Source organism: Delphinus delphis, chromosome 17, assembly GCF_949987515.2.
Source record: "Delphinus delphis chromosome 17, mDelDel1.2, whole genome shotgun sequence".
In the NCBI taxonomy this organism is placed as follows: Eukaryota; Metazoa; Chordata; class Mammalia; order Artiodactyla; family Delphinidae; genus Delphinus; species Delphinus delphis.
This window is the reverse complement of record NC_082699.1, coordinates 35,311,493-35,327,916: the sequence shown is the minus strand read 5'-3', so window position 1 is coordinate 35,327,916 and position 16,424 is coordinate 35,311,493. Positions and strand designations below refer to the sequence as shown.

At 36.8% G+C, this 16,424-nt stretch overlaps 1 protein-coding gene across 2 annotated transcripts in view; it reads right to left on the bottom strand.

Moving 5' to 3' along the window:
• NECAB1 (N-terminal EF-hand calcium binding protein 1) overlaps positions 1-16,424 on the bottom strand; it is a 279,183-nt gene that overhangs the window by 32,471 nt on the left and 230,288 nt on the right. Inside the window, exon 9 of one of the 2 annotated variants that reach the window (XM_059994879.1) lies at positions 1,767-1,817. The exons of the other annotated variant lie outside the window; for it this stretch is intronic. Coding sequence (XP_059850862.1) covers positions 1,767-1,817 — 51 coding nt within the window. The remainder of the gene's footprint in view (positions 1-1,766; positions 1,818-16,424) is intronic. 2 annotated transcript variants of the gene reach the window in all.

The following is a 16,424-nucleotide window of genomic DNA, read 5'->3' as shown; positions in this document are numbered from 1 at the left end:
TAACAGTGAAAAATTGTTTTTGTCATTATGAATATAGAGGTTTTATAGGAATTGATAGTGATACATATACTACCACTAGTAAAAAATACAACTTTTGATGACAAATATGAAAAAACAAACCAGCTCAGACTATTACTATGTGTATATTCCCAAAGAGCATAATTTTTTACTTTTACATATGGTTAAAAATAGTTAAAGAATATTCTTTCCTGCTTTTAAATGATATTGACTATCGAACTACTTTGCCCAGTTCTTTTTCTCTAAAGTACTTCCATGCACTATTGAATTGGCAATACTGCATGGGTTGATAGATCTCTTAAAATAGATCTCTCTTTTCTGTCGGGGACCAGAGAATGGAAGAGTCTGTCACTTTTCATAAATAATCCTTAGAAATTTTTCTCCTTCACAGCTAGTGAGAGAGAATACTTATATTAAGAAATTATTTAAGAATAGACAATAATCTCTCCTAACATTAGAAAAATTATGTTCATGTTTCTTGACTGGAGTGTAGTTTTCTCTACATGCAAACCTAAGAGACAACACAGATGCAAGACCTCAAGGTCATAATCCTGTGCTTATGGGACTGCACAGAAGACCTGCATAATATCTGTGCTCAACAGCCCTCTGCCCTCACCTTCGTGCCAAAACCTATCACTTTAAAATTCTGGGTGCCTGATAAATTAACACAGACCACATCCCTGTCTTTGAAGTAATAAGAGCACTGAACATGTAGTATAGCTAGGAATTGTGTCTACATCTATAGGATTCTAATCACAACAGCCATTATTAAACTTTTCTGAGAAAAAGCTCCCTCTATGAAAATTTCCTTTGTGCTGTGAGTTTGGACAGATGAAATCTCATGAAAAAAAGTCAGGAGCTGACATGCAGGTGAGTCTCACCTTCTATCACACAAGCAGTGCCTATAGAATAAGTACATGATACAGAGATGGAAGGTATTTCATATCCTTGTTTCATGTAAATGTGACTGATCCTACAAGATCTATACAATATATAATATATTTAAGGTATTAAGAAAAAAGTGATTTGCTGTAGATACCCAAGATTTTAAAATCCAAATTTCCGCTAAATGTAAATGCAAACATCCAATTTCCCAAAGCAGTATGTGCTATAAATATTTGCCTCAAAATAAAATAAAATAATAAAGCATGGTATGTGCTGCTTTTCAGTTAGTTAATTTATACATTAATTTCTTTTTTGCTGCATATAATGAACCTATTAGGATCACTGTCCATTTTCTTTCAGTCTCCATCAATTGCCACCCTTCTGGATGGGTATATTTTCCCCACGAGCATAAACGTTCACTTTTCTCTAAACATCAATTTTTTTCTTTGGAAAATGATTTCTGAGCATCTTGTCCCTGGGCTATATGCTGAAAATACAATAATTAATAGGACCAAGTTTCAGCTCAGGTGTACCCTTCAGCCTAGTTGATGATACAATTTGAATGTTGCCCTTCTCTGCCAGTCATATTCATTCAATTATTCAATAACTCATTGATTTATACATGCATAAAAATTTCACTTTTCACATATTACATAACAGGTTCTTTCAGAAAACCCCTGTGAAGTAGGCATTAGTTTTCCACAAATCACAATTTAGAAAATCCTACTTAGCTACACATAATGAAATATGCCCATGTATTGTTTTTTTTTAATTTTCACTGAGATAGTAACTAATTTTGAAGAAATTAAATTATGTTTTCAAAGTACATATTTCTAAAATTTTGACCTAGGGAAAGTACTTACAGGTTTAGTATTCCCTTCAATAACTTCTTCTAGAGGTTCAAGTTTAAGATCCTTTGGTTAGAGTAAGAAATGGGTAGAAAACAAGAAATTAGTTAATTAAACAAAACATCATATATTTGAATGGTAGCACTTTTGGGCTAACATTAAACCGAAGGAACTTCATGATCTGAATGGAGATGAAATAATTCTGATTTTTTAAAGTGGGCTCTTCCAATAAAGATTCTTTTACCCATTATATCAATTGTAAGGAGCTATCTCAGATGTGTTCAATTTTTTATTAATTTGAGTGTACATCACTGATGCCATTAAAAGAGAACAAAGTGGAGAGAAGATTCATTAAAGCAGAGAGGGAAAGGATAGAAACAGTAAAAAGGAAAAGTTAGGATGACTAGGCTGATTTCTTTTCCTGTGGTTATATGGCAATATACTTGAGATATCATGATAGACATTTACACTCTAGTGCTAATTTTGCTTTGCTAAGAAGTGAAATAAAAAGCAAATGAAACCACTATTGATATTTGTTAAAAATGAAGGGTTACCAAAAAGACCTCAGAGTTTTCTGCAGTGATCAATGTATAATGCTAATGGCTCCACTGAAACCAAGACTGTAATATCTGAGGACTTCATTCTAAGAATATATATCCTAGAGAGTGACATCACCAAAATGGTGACATAGGTTGTTCCTGGCTTTGCTCCCCCTCACAAGAACAACAACTAACAACTATTGAGAACAAGACACCTCTGAGGGAATCCTAGAACAAGGCTGAAGCAACCTCCTGTACCACAGAGACCAAGACAGACTTCATTAGAAGGTAAGAGAGGTGGCTATACATTGACAGCATTGCCCCATCACCAGGCCAGCACAGCACCACCTGGACAGATCTTCCCTGAGCCTCTGGTTCCCTCAGTGGGAAAAGAGATCCCAGGAGAGACAACTAGCCCGATCCAGTATTTTGGGTCATTTTGTGAAAGCCCCTACTCTGATCTTGTACCACAAAGATGGGAAATCTGTGGGGCTCAACCACAGGAAATCTGACTGTGACAGAGAAGAGGGGGAGGGGCTCGCAACAACCAGCACATAGATCTTGGCAGACCAAGCTCATACTGCAGTGCCCAAGTAGTAATCCCAGCCAGCAGCTTTGCTCATCTGCAGAACCAAGCTGGGAACTTGGGGGAGAGCAGATCTGCCTGATTCGGATCTTCAAAGGAGTTTTGTTGGCCCTAGAGCCCAGTTTGCCCACGCCCAAGCAAGGAGCTGAATCATATTCCCACCCACTATGGTGAGTGTCTTCCAGGCCGATCTTACCAGAGGAGCTGGCAATAACTTCTGGAAGTAGTGTGGCCCAGTGGTGCTCAAGCCAAGAGGTGGGTGAGCAAAGCTGATTACCCACGAAGCAAAACCAGTAGCAGGTGTGGAATGTTCCCGTGCTATGCACAAACAGATGGATTAATTCATAGCCAAAACTGAGGGTAGGTCCTGGCATCTCCTTATCTGGGACCTTATTTGGGAAACTGAGAATAGCCTGGAGCTAAACCTCCCCCTCTTGCCTAGGCAGGGGAGGTGAGACACAGCCCCACCTGCTATGGAGAATGTCTTCTGACCCCATCTCACCAGAAGGGCTGGTGACAACTCCTGGAAGTTGTGCATCCCAGTGGCACTTGAGCTGAGAAGCAGGCAAAGCCAATAGTTTGCAGAGCAAAGCCAGCAGCCATGTTCAGTCAGGGAACTTGGGGTGTGGGTCGGCTTGAGTTAAAACAACAAAGAGCTTCACCAGCTTTAGAGCTGCTTGTCCTGCTACATGCAGGCAATTATTCTAATTCATAGCCCTGTTCATTGGTACAGTCTCCAATGTGTCCAAGCAAGGAACCTAACTAGAGCACACAGGAAGCTACACAGCTCATTCAACACCCCTACATGCAGTGGTACTTGAACAGAGAGCACAGACCATGGCTTCCCCCATCTGCAGAGCAAAACCAGTGGCCTCACCTGACCAGGGAAGTCAGTGCACACTATGGACTGGCTTGGGTCCCCAAACAATGAGCTGTATAGGCCCTGGGTCCTGTACTGCTGCCATGCCAGGGCACAGAAGTCCCATTTACTACTGTATATAGTAACCAGTCCCAACCATCTAGTAAGTCTGACCAGAGAATCCAGGCAACCATGGAGCCCATCCTACAGCCTCACTTGTGTAGGGAACCAAGCCAGTAGTACTATCCAACAGTTCTCAGCCAATGGCACAACCCCTATCCCTATCCTCAGAGCTGAAACAATTGCCCTGCCCCCAATAAAGCATAATAGCAGGCCCCACCTGCTCAAAAACATTACCAGCAGACATACCCCAAAACCCAAACTGAGCTACTGAAGAACTGTCTCTGCCAAAGCCAACCTGTAGAGTCTGGAAGGGGAGCCTAATTACTCAAATGCACAAATATCAATGTAAGGAATCAAAGATTATGAAAAGTCAGGTAAATATGACATCACCAAAGGAAATTAATAAAACTTCAATAACTGGCCTTAAAATGAACACCTGTGAAATGCCAGAGAAAGAATTCAATAAGATCCTCTTAAGGAAATTCCTCTTAAGGAACTGCAAGAAAAAACAGACAGCTACACAAAATCAGAAAAACAAAGCACGAATATAATGAGAAGTTTGACAAGGAAATAGCAGCCATCAAAAACAAACCAAAATAAACAAAACTCCTAGAGATGAAAAATACAATAACTGAACTGAAAAATTCAATAGAGAATTTCAAAAGTAGACTCAACCATGCAGAAGAATCAGTGACCTGGAGGATACAACACTGGAAGTTACCCAGGAAGAGGAGCAAAAATAAAAAAGAATGAAAAAGAGTAAAGGAAACCTATGGGAATTTGGGAGACACTGAAAGGGAAAAAGTATTCACATCATGGGAATTCCAGAAGAAGAGAAAGAGAAAGAGACAGAATGCCTATTTAAAGGAATAATGTCTGAAAACTTTCCAAATTTTGGGAGAGATATGAACATCCAGATCCATGAGGCCCAAAGGACCTCAAATAGATTGAATCTAAATAGGGCTATTCTGAGACACATTAATTAAATTGTCAAAAGTCAAAGACAAAAGAACTGTAAGGGCAGCAAGAGAAAAGAGAGAAGCCACATACAAGGGAACCCCCATAAGATTATCAGCAGAACTTTTCTGACCAGGAGAGAATGGGATGACATACTAGAAATATTGAAAAAAAATAACTGTCGACTAAGAATTCTATACTTGGTGAAGTTTTCTTTCAGAAACAAAGGAAGGATAAAGACTTCACTGAACAATCAAAAGCTGAGGGAGTTTACCACCAGACCTGCCTTATAAGAAATGCTAAAGGCAGTTCTTTGAGTGGAAGTGAAAGAATGTTAATAACATCATAAAAAGGTAGTGTAAATCTCACTGGTAATAAGTATATAGTCATTATTTCTCCAATATGGTAATAGTGATGCATAATTCACTTAACTTTTGTTTAAAACTTGTAAAAGAGCATAGCAAAAATAACCATAACTGTAGTAATCTGTTGTCAGTTACATAATATGAAAACATATACATTATAACAACAATAACCTAAAAAGTGAGGTGGAGGTAAAAGTGTAAAGTTTACAAATTCTATTGAAGTTAAGTTGTTATCAGTTTAAAATAGGGTGTTATATTTTATGTAAGCCTCACGGTAACCACAAGTGAAAATCTTGTATAAATTACACAAAAGAACATGATAAAGAAGTCAAAGCATACTGATACCAAAAGACATCAAACACACACAAAAAAAGACAACAGCATGAGAAACAAGGCACAGTAATCTACAAAACAACCAGAAAACAATTAACAAAATGGCAATAGTAAGTCCTTACCTATCAATAACTACTTTAAACATAAGTGAATTAAATTCTCCAATGAAAAGAGATAGAATGGACCACGCTGAGCCTAAACCCTTCTCCCCAAAACCCCAAGACCTTTTCAGCTGTGTGGATTCTGAGACTAGCCTCCACTCCCACCTAAACCCCACCCTGCCTAAACCCCACCCCTGCCTAAGCCCCACCCCCCTTGGTGGTGGTGTTTCATTTATATTTTTATTTTTTCTAATATATTTTTCTATTTTTATTTTATTTTTTATTCTTTGTTATTGTTCTGCTCCTTTTTTTTTTCTTTTTTTGCTGCACTGCTTGTCTTACAGGATCTTGGTTCACAGGCCAGGGTTCAGGCCTGAGCTCCTGTGGTAGGACCACAGAGTCCAAACCGCTGAACTGAAAGAGAACCTCAGACCCCAGGGAATATTAATCTGAGTGAAGTCTCTTGGAGATCCTCATCTCGGCACCAAGACCTGGCTCTACGCAACTGCCTGCAAACTCCAGTGTGGAAAGCACCAGGGAAAGCAACCTGTACGACAGGAACATAGCCCCACCCATCAAAAAAAATGAGATGACAAAAGTTATGTTACAGATGAAGGAGCAAGGGAAAAACCTAGAAGACGAGTGAACAGAATATAGACAACCTACCTGAAAAAGAATTCACAGTAACGACAGTAAAGATGATCTAAAATCTCAGAAATATAATGGAGGCATGGATCAAGAAAATACAAGAAATATTGAACAAAGACAGAGAAGAACTAAAAAGCAAGCAAACAGTGATGAACAACATAATAACTGAAATGAAAAATACACTAGAAGGGGGCTCCCCTGGTGGCGCAGTGGTTGAGAGTCCGCCTGCCGATGCAGGGGACACGGGTTCGTGCCCTGGTTCGGGAAGATCCCACATGCCGCGAAGCAGCTGGGCCCATGAGCCATGGCCGCTGAGCCTGCGCATCCGGAGCCTGTGCTCCGCAATGGAAGAGGCCACAACAGTGAGAGGCCCACGTACCGGTAAAAAAAAAAAAACAAACACTAGAAGGAATCGATAGCAGAATAATTGAGGCAAAAGAATGAATAAGTGAGATGGAAGACAGAATGGTGGAAATAACTGCCAAGGAGCAGAATAAAGAAAAAAGAATGAAGAGAATTGACGACAGTCTCAGAGACTTCTGGGACAACATTAAATGCACCAACATTCGAATTATAGGAGTCCTTAAAGAAGAAGAGAAAGAGAAAGGATATGAGAAAATATTTGAAGAGATTATAAGTAAAAAACTTCCCTAACATGGAAAGGAAATAGCCACCCAAGTGCAGGAAGTGCAGAGAGTCCCAAACAGTATAAACCTTAAGAGAAACATACCAAGACACATATTAATTAAACTAACAAAAATTCAATGCAAAGAAAAAAATATTGAAAGCAGCAAGGGAAATGCAACAAATAATATACAAGGGAATCCCCATAAGGTTATCAGCAGATTTTTCAGGAGAAACGCTGCAGGCCAGAAGGGAGTGGCAGGATATATTTAAAGTTATGAAAGGGAAAAACGTACAACAAAAATTACTCTACCCAGTATGGATCTTATTCAGATTCGAAGGAGAAATCAAAAGCTTTACAAACAAGCAAAAGCTAAGAGAATTTAACACAACCAAACCAGCGTTACAACAAATGCTAAAGGAACTTCTCCAGTAGGAAACACAAGAGAAGGAAAAGACATACAAAAACATATCCAAACAATTAAGAAATTGGTAATAGGAGCATACATATCGATAATTACCTTAAATGTAAATGGATTAAATGCTCCAACCTAAAGACACAGACTAGCTGAATGGATACAAAAACAAGACCCGTGCTGTCTACAAGAGACCCACTTTAGACCTAGGGACACATACATACTGAAAGTGAAGGGATAGAAAAAGATATTCCATGCAAATGGAAATCAAAAGAAGGCTGGAGTAGCAATACTCATGTCAGATAAAATAGATTTTAAAACAAAAACTGTTACTAGAGATAAGGAAGGACACTAGATAATGATCAAGGGATCAATCCAAGAAGAAGATATAAAAATTATAAACATTTATGCACCTAACATAGGAGCACCTCAATATATAAGGCAAAGGCTAACAGCCATAAAAGGGGAAATCAACAGTAACACAATAATAGTGGGGGACTTTAACACCCCACTTACACCAATGGACAGATCTTCCAGACAGAAAATAAGTAAGGAAACACAGAGTTTAAATGACACAGTAGACCAGATAGATTTAATTGATATTTATAGGACATTCCACCTGAAAGTGGCAGAATACACTTTCTTCTCAAGTGCACACTATTCTCCAGGATATATCACATATCAAGCCTTGGAAATTTTAAGAAAATTGAAATCATATCAAGCATCTTTTTTGACCACAATGCTATGAGATTAGAAATCAATTACAGGAAAAAACAACAACAACAACTAAAAAACAAACACACAGAGGCTAAACATTGTGCTGCTAAATAACCAAGAAATCACTGAAGAAATCAAAGAGGAAATTAAAAAATAAACAGAAACAAATGACAATGAAAACACAATGACCCAAAAGCTATGGAATTCAGCAAAAGCAGTTCTAAGAGGGAAGTTTATAGCAATACAGTCCTACCTCAAGAAACAAGAAAAATCTCAAATAAACAATCTAACCTTACACCTAAAGCCACTAAAGAAAGAAGAACAAACAAAACTCAATGTTAGTAGACAGAAAAAAATCATAAAGATCACAGCAGGAATAAATGAAATAAAAATGAAGAAAACAATAGCAAAGATCAATAAAACTAAAAGTTACTTCTTTGAGAAAACGAAATTGATAAACCTATAGCCAGACTCAAAGAGACAAAAAGGGAGAGGACTCAAATCAATAAAATTAGAAATGAAAAAGGAGAAATTACAACAGACACTGCAGAAATACAAAGGATCATAAGAGATTAAAACAAGCAACTCTATGCCAATAAAATGGACAACCTGGAAGAAATGGACAAATTCTTGGAAAGGTACAACTTTCCATGCCTGAACAAGGAAGAATTAGAAAATATAAACAAACGAATCACAAGTAATGAAGCTGAAACTATACTTAAAAACTTTTCAACAAACAAAAGTCCAGGACCAGATGGCTACATAGGCGAATTCTATCAAACATTGAGAGAAGAGTGATCAACTATCATTCCTAAACTATTCCAAAATAATTGCAGAGGGAGGAGCATGCCCAAACTTGTTCTACGAGGCCACCATCACCCTGATACCAAAACCAGACAAAGAGATCACACACAAAAAATTTACAGACCAATATCACTGATGAACATAGACACAAAAATCCTGAACAAGATACTAGCAAACAGAATCCAACAACATTTTAAAGGATCATACACCATGATCAAGTGGGATTTATCCCAGGAATGCAAGGATTCTTCAATGTATGCAAATCAATGTGATACACCATATTAACAAATTAAAGAATGAAAACCATATGATCATTTCAATAGATGTAGAAAAAGCTTTTGAAAATATTCAATACTCATTTATGATAAAAACTCTCCAGGGGCTTCCCTGGTGGCGCAGTGGTTGAGAGTCCACCTGCCGATGCAGGGGACACGGGTTCGTGCCCCAGCCTGGGAGGATCCCGTGTGCCGTGGAGCGGCTGGGCCCGTGGGCCATGGCCGCTGGGCCTGCGTGTCGGGAGCCTGTGCGCCACAACGGGAGAGGCCACAGCAGGGAGAGGCCCGTGTACTGCAAAACAACAACAACAAAAAACAAACTCTCCAGAAAGTGGGCATAGAGGGAACCTACCTCAACATAATAAAGGCCATAAATGACAAACCAACAGCCAACATTGTTCTCAATGGTGAAAAACTGAAATCATTTCCTCTAAGATCAGGAACAAAACAAGGATGTCCACTCTCACCACTCTTATTCAACATAGTTTTGGAAGTCCTAGCATGGCAATCAGAGAAGAAAAAGAAATTAAAGTAATATGAATTGGAAAAGAAGAAGTAAAACTGTCACTGTTTGCAGATAACATGATACTCTACATAGAAAATTTTAAAGATGCCACAAGAAAACTATTAGACTTAATCAATGAATTTGGTAAAGTGCAGGATACAAAATTGATGCACAGAAATCTCTTGCATTCCCATACACTAACAATGAAAAATCAGAAACAGAAATTAAGGAAACACTCCCACTTACCATCGCAACAAAAAGGATAAAATATCTAGGAATAAACCTACCCGAGGAGGCAAAAGACTTGTTGTCAGAAAACTATGAAACACTGTTGCAAGAAATCAAAAAGGACACAAACAGATGGAGAAATATACCATGTTCTTGGATTGGAAGGATCAATATTGTGCAAGTAACTGTACTACCCAAAGCAATGTACAGATTCAATGCAATCCCTATCAAATTGCCAATGGCATTTTTCACAGAATAGAACATAAAATTTTACAACCTGTATGGAAACACAAAAGACCCTGAATAGCCAAACCAATCTTGAGAACAAAAAATGGAGCTGGAGGAATCAGCTCCCTGACTTCAGACTATACTACAAAGCTACAGTAATCAAGACAGTATGGTGCTGACACAGACATTCAAATATAGATGAATTCAAATATAGATAAATTTCTACAGGATAGAAAGCACAGAGATAAATCAATGCACCTATGGTCACCTAATCTGTGACAAAGGAGGCAAGAATATACAATGGAGAAAAGAAAGTCTCTTCAAAAAGTGGGGGGTGGGAAAACTGGACAGCTACATGTAAAAGAATGAAGTTAGAACAGTCCCTTACACCATACACAAAAATAAACTCAAAATGGATTAAAGACCTAAATATAAGACCAGACACTATAAAACTCTTAGAGGAAAACATAGGAAAAACACTCTCTGACTTAAACCACAGCAAGATCTTTTTTGACCCACCTCCTAGAGTAATGAAAATAAAAACAAAAATAAACAAATGGGACCTAACTGAACTTAAAAACTTTTGCACAGCAAAGACAATAAAGAAGACAAAAAGACAACCCTCAGAATGGGAGAAAATATTTGCAAATGAAACAACAGACAAAGGATTAATCTCCAAAATATACAAACAGTTCATGGAGCTTGATATAAAAAAACCAAACAACCCAATCAAAAAATGGGCAGAAGACCTAAATAGACATTTAGCCAAAGAAGACATACAGTTGGCCAAGAGGCACGTGAAAAGATGCTCAACCTCACTAATTATTAGAGAACTGCAAATCAGTATTATAATGAGGTATCACCTCTCACTGGTTAGAATGGGCATCATCAGAAAATCTACAAACAATAAATGCTGGAGAGGGTGTGGAGAAAAGGGAACCCTCTTGCACTGTTGGTGGGAATGTAAATGGATACAGCCACTTTGGAGAACAGATGAATTGATAAAGAAGATGTGGTACATATATAAAATGGCATATTACTCAGCCATAAAAAGGAATGAAATTGGGTCATTTGTAGAGATATGGATGGACCTAGAGTCTGTCATAAAGGGTGAAGTAAGTCAGAAAGGGAAAAACAAATATCGTATATTAATGCATATATGTGGAATCTAGAAAAATGGTACAGATAAACTGGTTTGCAAGGCAGAAATAGAGACACAGATGTAGAGAACAAATGTATGGACACTAAGGGGGGAAAGGGGAAGGTGGGATGAGTTAGGAGATTAGAATTGACAAATATACTCTACCATGTGTAAAATAGATAGCTAGTGGGAACCTGCTTTATAGCACAGGGAGCTCAGGTTTTTGCTCTATGATGACCTAGATGGGTGGGATGGGGTGGTGAGAGGCAGGTCCATGGGGGAGGGGATACGTGTATACATATAGCTGATTCACTTCATTGTACAGCAGAAACTAACACAACATTGTAAAGCGATTATAATCTGATAAAAAAGAAAAGACATTGAATGGCTGAATGGATTTAAAAAAACCCAAGATCTAATAATATGCTGCCTACAGGAGTCTTACTTTAGCCTTAAAAGCACATATAGACTGAGAGTTAAGGGATGGAAAGAGACATTTCAAGCAAATAATAACAACAGAAAGCAGAGGTAGCTATACTTAGACAAAATTGACTTTAAACGAAAAATGGTGAATAAAGACAAAGGGTGTCATTATATAATGATAAAAAGATCAATATATCAAGAAGATGTAAGAACTGTAAATATTTATGCACCCAACATTGGAGTACCTAAATATATAAAGCCAACTGACAGAGCTAAAAGGAGAAATAGACAGTAATACAATACTAGTTGGGGGCTTTATTACCCTACTTTTATTTTAATTATCTATTTATTTTATTGGAGTATAATTGCTTTACAATGTTGTATTAGTTTCTGCTGTACAATGAGGTGAATCAACTATATGTATTCATACATGCCTTCTCTCTTGGACCTCCCTCCCACTCCTCCACTCCCAGTCCCACCTAACTAGGGCACCACAGAGCAAAGAGCTGAGCTCCCTGTGCTATACAGCTGGTTCCCACTAGCTATCTATTTTACACATGGTAGTGTATATATGTCAATCCTAATCTCCTAATTCATCCCACTCTCCCCTTCCCCCACCCCATGCCCACACATCCGTTCTCTATGTGTGTGTCTCTATTTCTGCCCTGCACATAGGTTCATCTGTATCATTTTTCTAGATTCCACATATATGCGTTTATATACAGTGTTTGTTTTTCTCTTTCTGACTTGTTTCACTCTGTATGACAGACTCTAGTTCCATCCACATCTCTACAAATGACCCAATTTTGTTCCTTTTTTATGGCTGAGTAATATTCCATTGTATATATGTACCACATCTTCTTTATCCATTCATCTGTCGATGGACATTTCATGCAGACAGAGAATCAGTAAGAAAACAACAGATTCAAACAACATTAAAGACTAAATGATCCTAATATTCATATATAGATCATTCTATCTCTCAATAGCAGAATATATATTTTTCTCAGGTGTACAACAAAATTCTAGAATGGACCATATGTTAAGCCACAAATCAAGTCTTAGCAATTAAAGAAGATTAAAATCATATCAAGTGGGCTTCCCTGGTGGCACAGTGGTTGAGAGTCCGCTTGCCGATGCAGGGAACATGGGTTCGTGCCCCGGTCCGGGAAGATCCCACATGCCGCAGAGCAGCTGGGCCCATGAACCATGGCCACTGAGCCTGCGCGTCCGGAGCCTGTGCTCCGCAATGGGAGAGGCCACAACAGTGAGAGGCCTGCGTACCACAAAAAAAAAAAAAAAAAAACATACCAAGTATCTTTTGTGACCACAATGGCATGAAAGTAGGAATCAATAAGAAGAAGAAAACTGAAAAATTCATGAAAACAAGGAAATTAAACAACATTGTCTTAAACAACCAATGGATCAAAGAAGAAGTTAAAGAGGAAATAAAATTTTTGAGACAATAAAGTGAAAATGCAACACACCAGAACCTGTGGGATGCAGCAAAAGCAGTTCTAAGAGGGAGGTTCATAGCAATAAACACCTACTTAAGAAGTAAGAAAGATCCCAAATAAACAACCTAACTCTACAGCTTCAAAAACTAGAAAAAGAAGATCAGAGCACAAAGTTAACAGAAGAAAGAAAATAATAAAGATTAGAACAGAAATAAATGAAATAGAGAACAGAAAAACAATTGGAAAGATTATCCAAACTAAGGGTTAGTTCTTTGAAAAGATAAGAAAAATTGACAAACCCTTAGCTAGACTAACCAAGGGAAAAAGAGAAAGGACACAAATCAACAAAATTATAATTGAAAAAGCAGACATTATAACTGATATCACAGAATTCAAAGGATCATAACAGCCAACTATATGCTAACAAACTGGGCAACCTAGAATAAATGGAAAAATTCTTAGAAACATATCATTTACCAAGACTGAATTAGGAAGAAATATAAAATCTGAATAGACCATTTACTAGTAAAGGGATTGAATCAGTAATCAAAAACCTCCCAACAAACAAAAGTCCAGGACGAGATGGCTTCACTCGTGAATTTTACCAAACATTTAAAGAAGAATTAATACCAATGCTTCTCAAATTTTTCCAGAAATAGAAGAGGAGAGAGTACTCCCAAATTTATTTTATGAGGCCAGCATTATCGTGAGACTAAAACCAAAAAAGGACACTAGTAGAAATGACAGCTATAGGTCAGTACCCCTGATAATTATAGATGCAAAAATTTCAAGAAAATACTAGCAAACCAAATTCAGCAGCACATTAAAAGAATCATTTATCATGATCAAGTGGGATTTATCCCTGGGATGCAAGGATGGTTCAACATATGCAAATAAATCAGTGTGATACATCATCTTAACAGAAAGAAAAAAGTCATATAATCATCTCAATAGACACGGAAAAATCATTTGATAAAATGTAACATAAATTCATAATAAAAGCCCTTAACAAAAAGTCATAAAAGGAACATATCTCAACATAATAAAAGTCATATATGACAAGCCCACAGCTTCCTCAACATCATACTAATGGTGAAAGGGTGAAACTTTTCCTCTAAGAATCAGGAATAAGACAAGGGTGTCAATTCTCACCACTCCTATTCAAAATAGTACTAGAAATCCTACCTAGAGAAATCAGGCAAGAAAGAGAAATAAAAGTAAATGAAGAAGTAAAACCATCTCTATTTGCAGATGGTTTGGTTTTATAAACAAAAATCTTAAAGATGTAACCAAAAAAACTGTCAGATCTAATCAAGGAATTCAATAAAGTTTCAAGATATGAAATTAACATACAAAAATCAGTAGCATTTCTATATGCCTACAGTGAATTTTCTGAAAAAAAATAAAGAAATCAATCCTATTTACAACAGCATAAAAAAATACTTAGGAATACATTTAACTAAGCAAGTGAAATTTCTCTACTGTGAAGACTGAAAGACATTGATGAAAGAAATCAAAGAAAATACAAAAATACAAATAAGTAGAAGGGTATTCTGTATTCCTGAATTGGAAGAATTAATATTGTTAAAATGTCAATACTACCAAAAGCCATCTATAGATTCAATAAAATCTCTATCCATATTCCAATGGCATCTTTTACAGAGGTAGAAAAAACACTCTTAAAAGTTATATGAACCACAAAAAACGCTGAATAGCCAAAGAAATGCTGAGAAAGAAGAAAAGAGCAGGAGAGATCATACTTCCTGATTTCAAGTAATACTATAAAGCTAAAGCCATCAAACAGTATGCTACTAGCATAATAACACACAAAAGACTGACGGAATAGAATTGAGAGCCCAGAAATAAGACCAAGCATATACAATCCACTAATATTTAATAGGGAAGAAAACTCAGTGGAGAAAAGAAAGTCTTTTTAATAAATGATTCTGGGATAGTTGCATATTCACATGTAAAAGAATGAAATTGGACCCATATCTTACACCACTCACAAAATTAACTCAAAATGGACTAAGGATTTAAATGTAAGACCTGAAACCATGAAACTCCTAGAAGAAAACATAGTAATACAGCTCCCTGACATAATTCTTGGTAATGATTTTTGGATATGTCACCTGAAGCACAAACAAATAAATAAAAAATAAACAAGTGGGATTACATCAAACTAAAAAGCTTCTGCACAGTAAACAACAACAACAGGAAAATAAATCAATAAAGTGAAAAGACAAACTTTGGAATGGGAACAAAATATTTGAAAACCATATATCTGATAAGGGTTAACGTTCAAAATACATAAAGAACTCATATAATTCAATAGCAAAAAAAAAAAAAAAAAAAGTGGGCAAAGGACCTGAATAGACATTTCTCCAAAGAAGATATATGAAAGGCCAACATGTACATGAAAAGATGATCAACATCACTACTCATTAAGGAAAAGCAAAGTAAAACCACACTGAGATATCACTCATGTCTATTCGAATGACCATCATAAAAAAAAATAAGAGATAACATGATGGCAAGAATGTGGAAAAAGGGAATGCTTGTGCATTATTGGTAGATTGTAAATTGGTGCATCCACTATGGAAAGCAGTATGGCTTTCTCACGTTCCTCAAAAAATTAAATACTGAACTACCATATGATCTAGCAATTCCATTTCTGAAGTATATTCAAAGGTAATGAAAACACTACGTTGAAAAGATATCTGCACCCCTATGTTCATACCAGCATTATTTATAGAGGTCAAGACATGGAAACAACCTAATTGTCCATTGATGGGTGAATGGATAAAGAACATGTGATATATATATATATAATATATATATACATACATATATAATGGAATATTATTCAGCCACAAAAAACAAGGAAATCCTACCATTTGTGACCACAGGGATGAGCCTTGAAGATATTTTGCTAAGAGAAATAAGACAGAGAAAGACAAATACTGTACTGTATGATTTAATTTATATGTGGAATCTAAAAAAAATAAAAACAAAAACCCCAAACTCATAGAAAAAGAGATCAGATTTTTGGTTACCAGAGGTAGAGAGTGGGAGGGGGGGAGTAGGATGAAGATAGTCAAAAGGTACAAACTTCTTCCAGCTATAAGATAAATAAGTATTAACGATGTAATGTTACAACATGATGACTATAGTTAACACTGCTGTATGGCATGTAGGAAAGTTAAAAGAGTAAATCCTAAGAAGATAAACATTTTTCCCTTCTTTTTTTCTTCCTTTCCTTTTTATTGTACCTGTATGAGAAGATGGATGTTAACGAACGCATTGTGGTAATTATTTCACCTTATATGTAAATAAAGCCATCA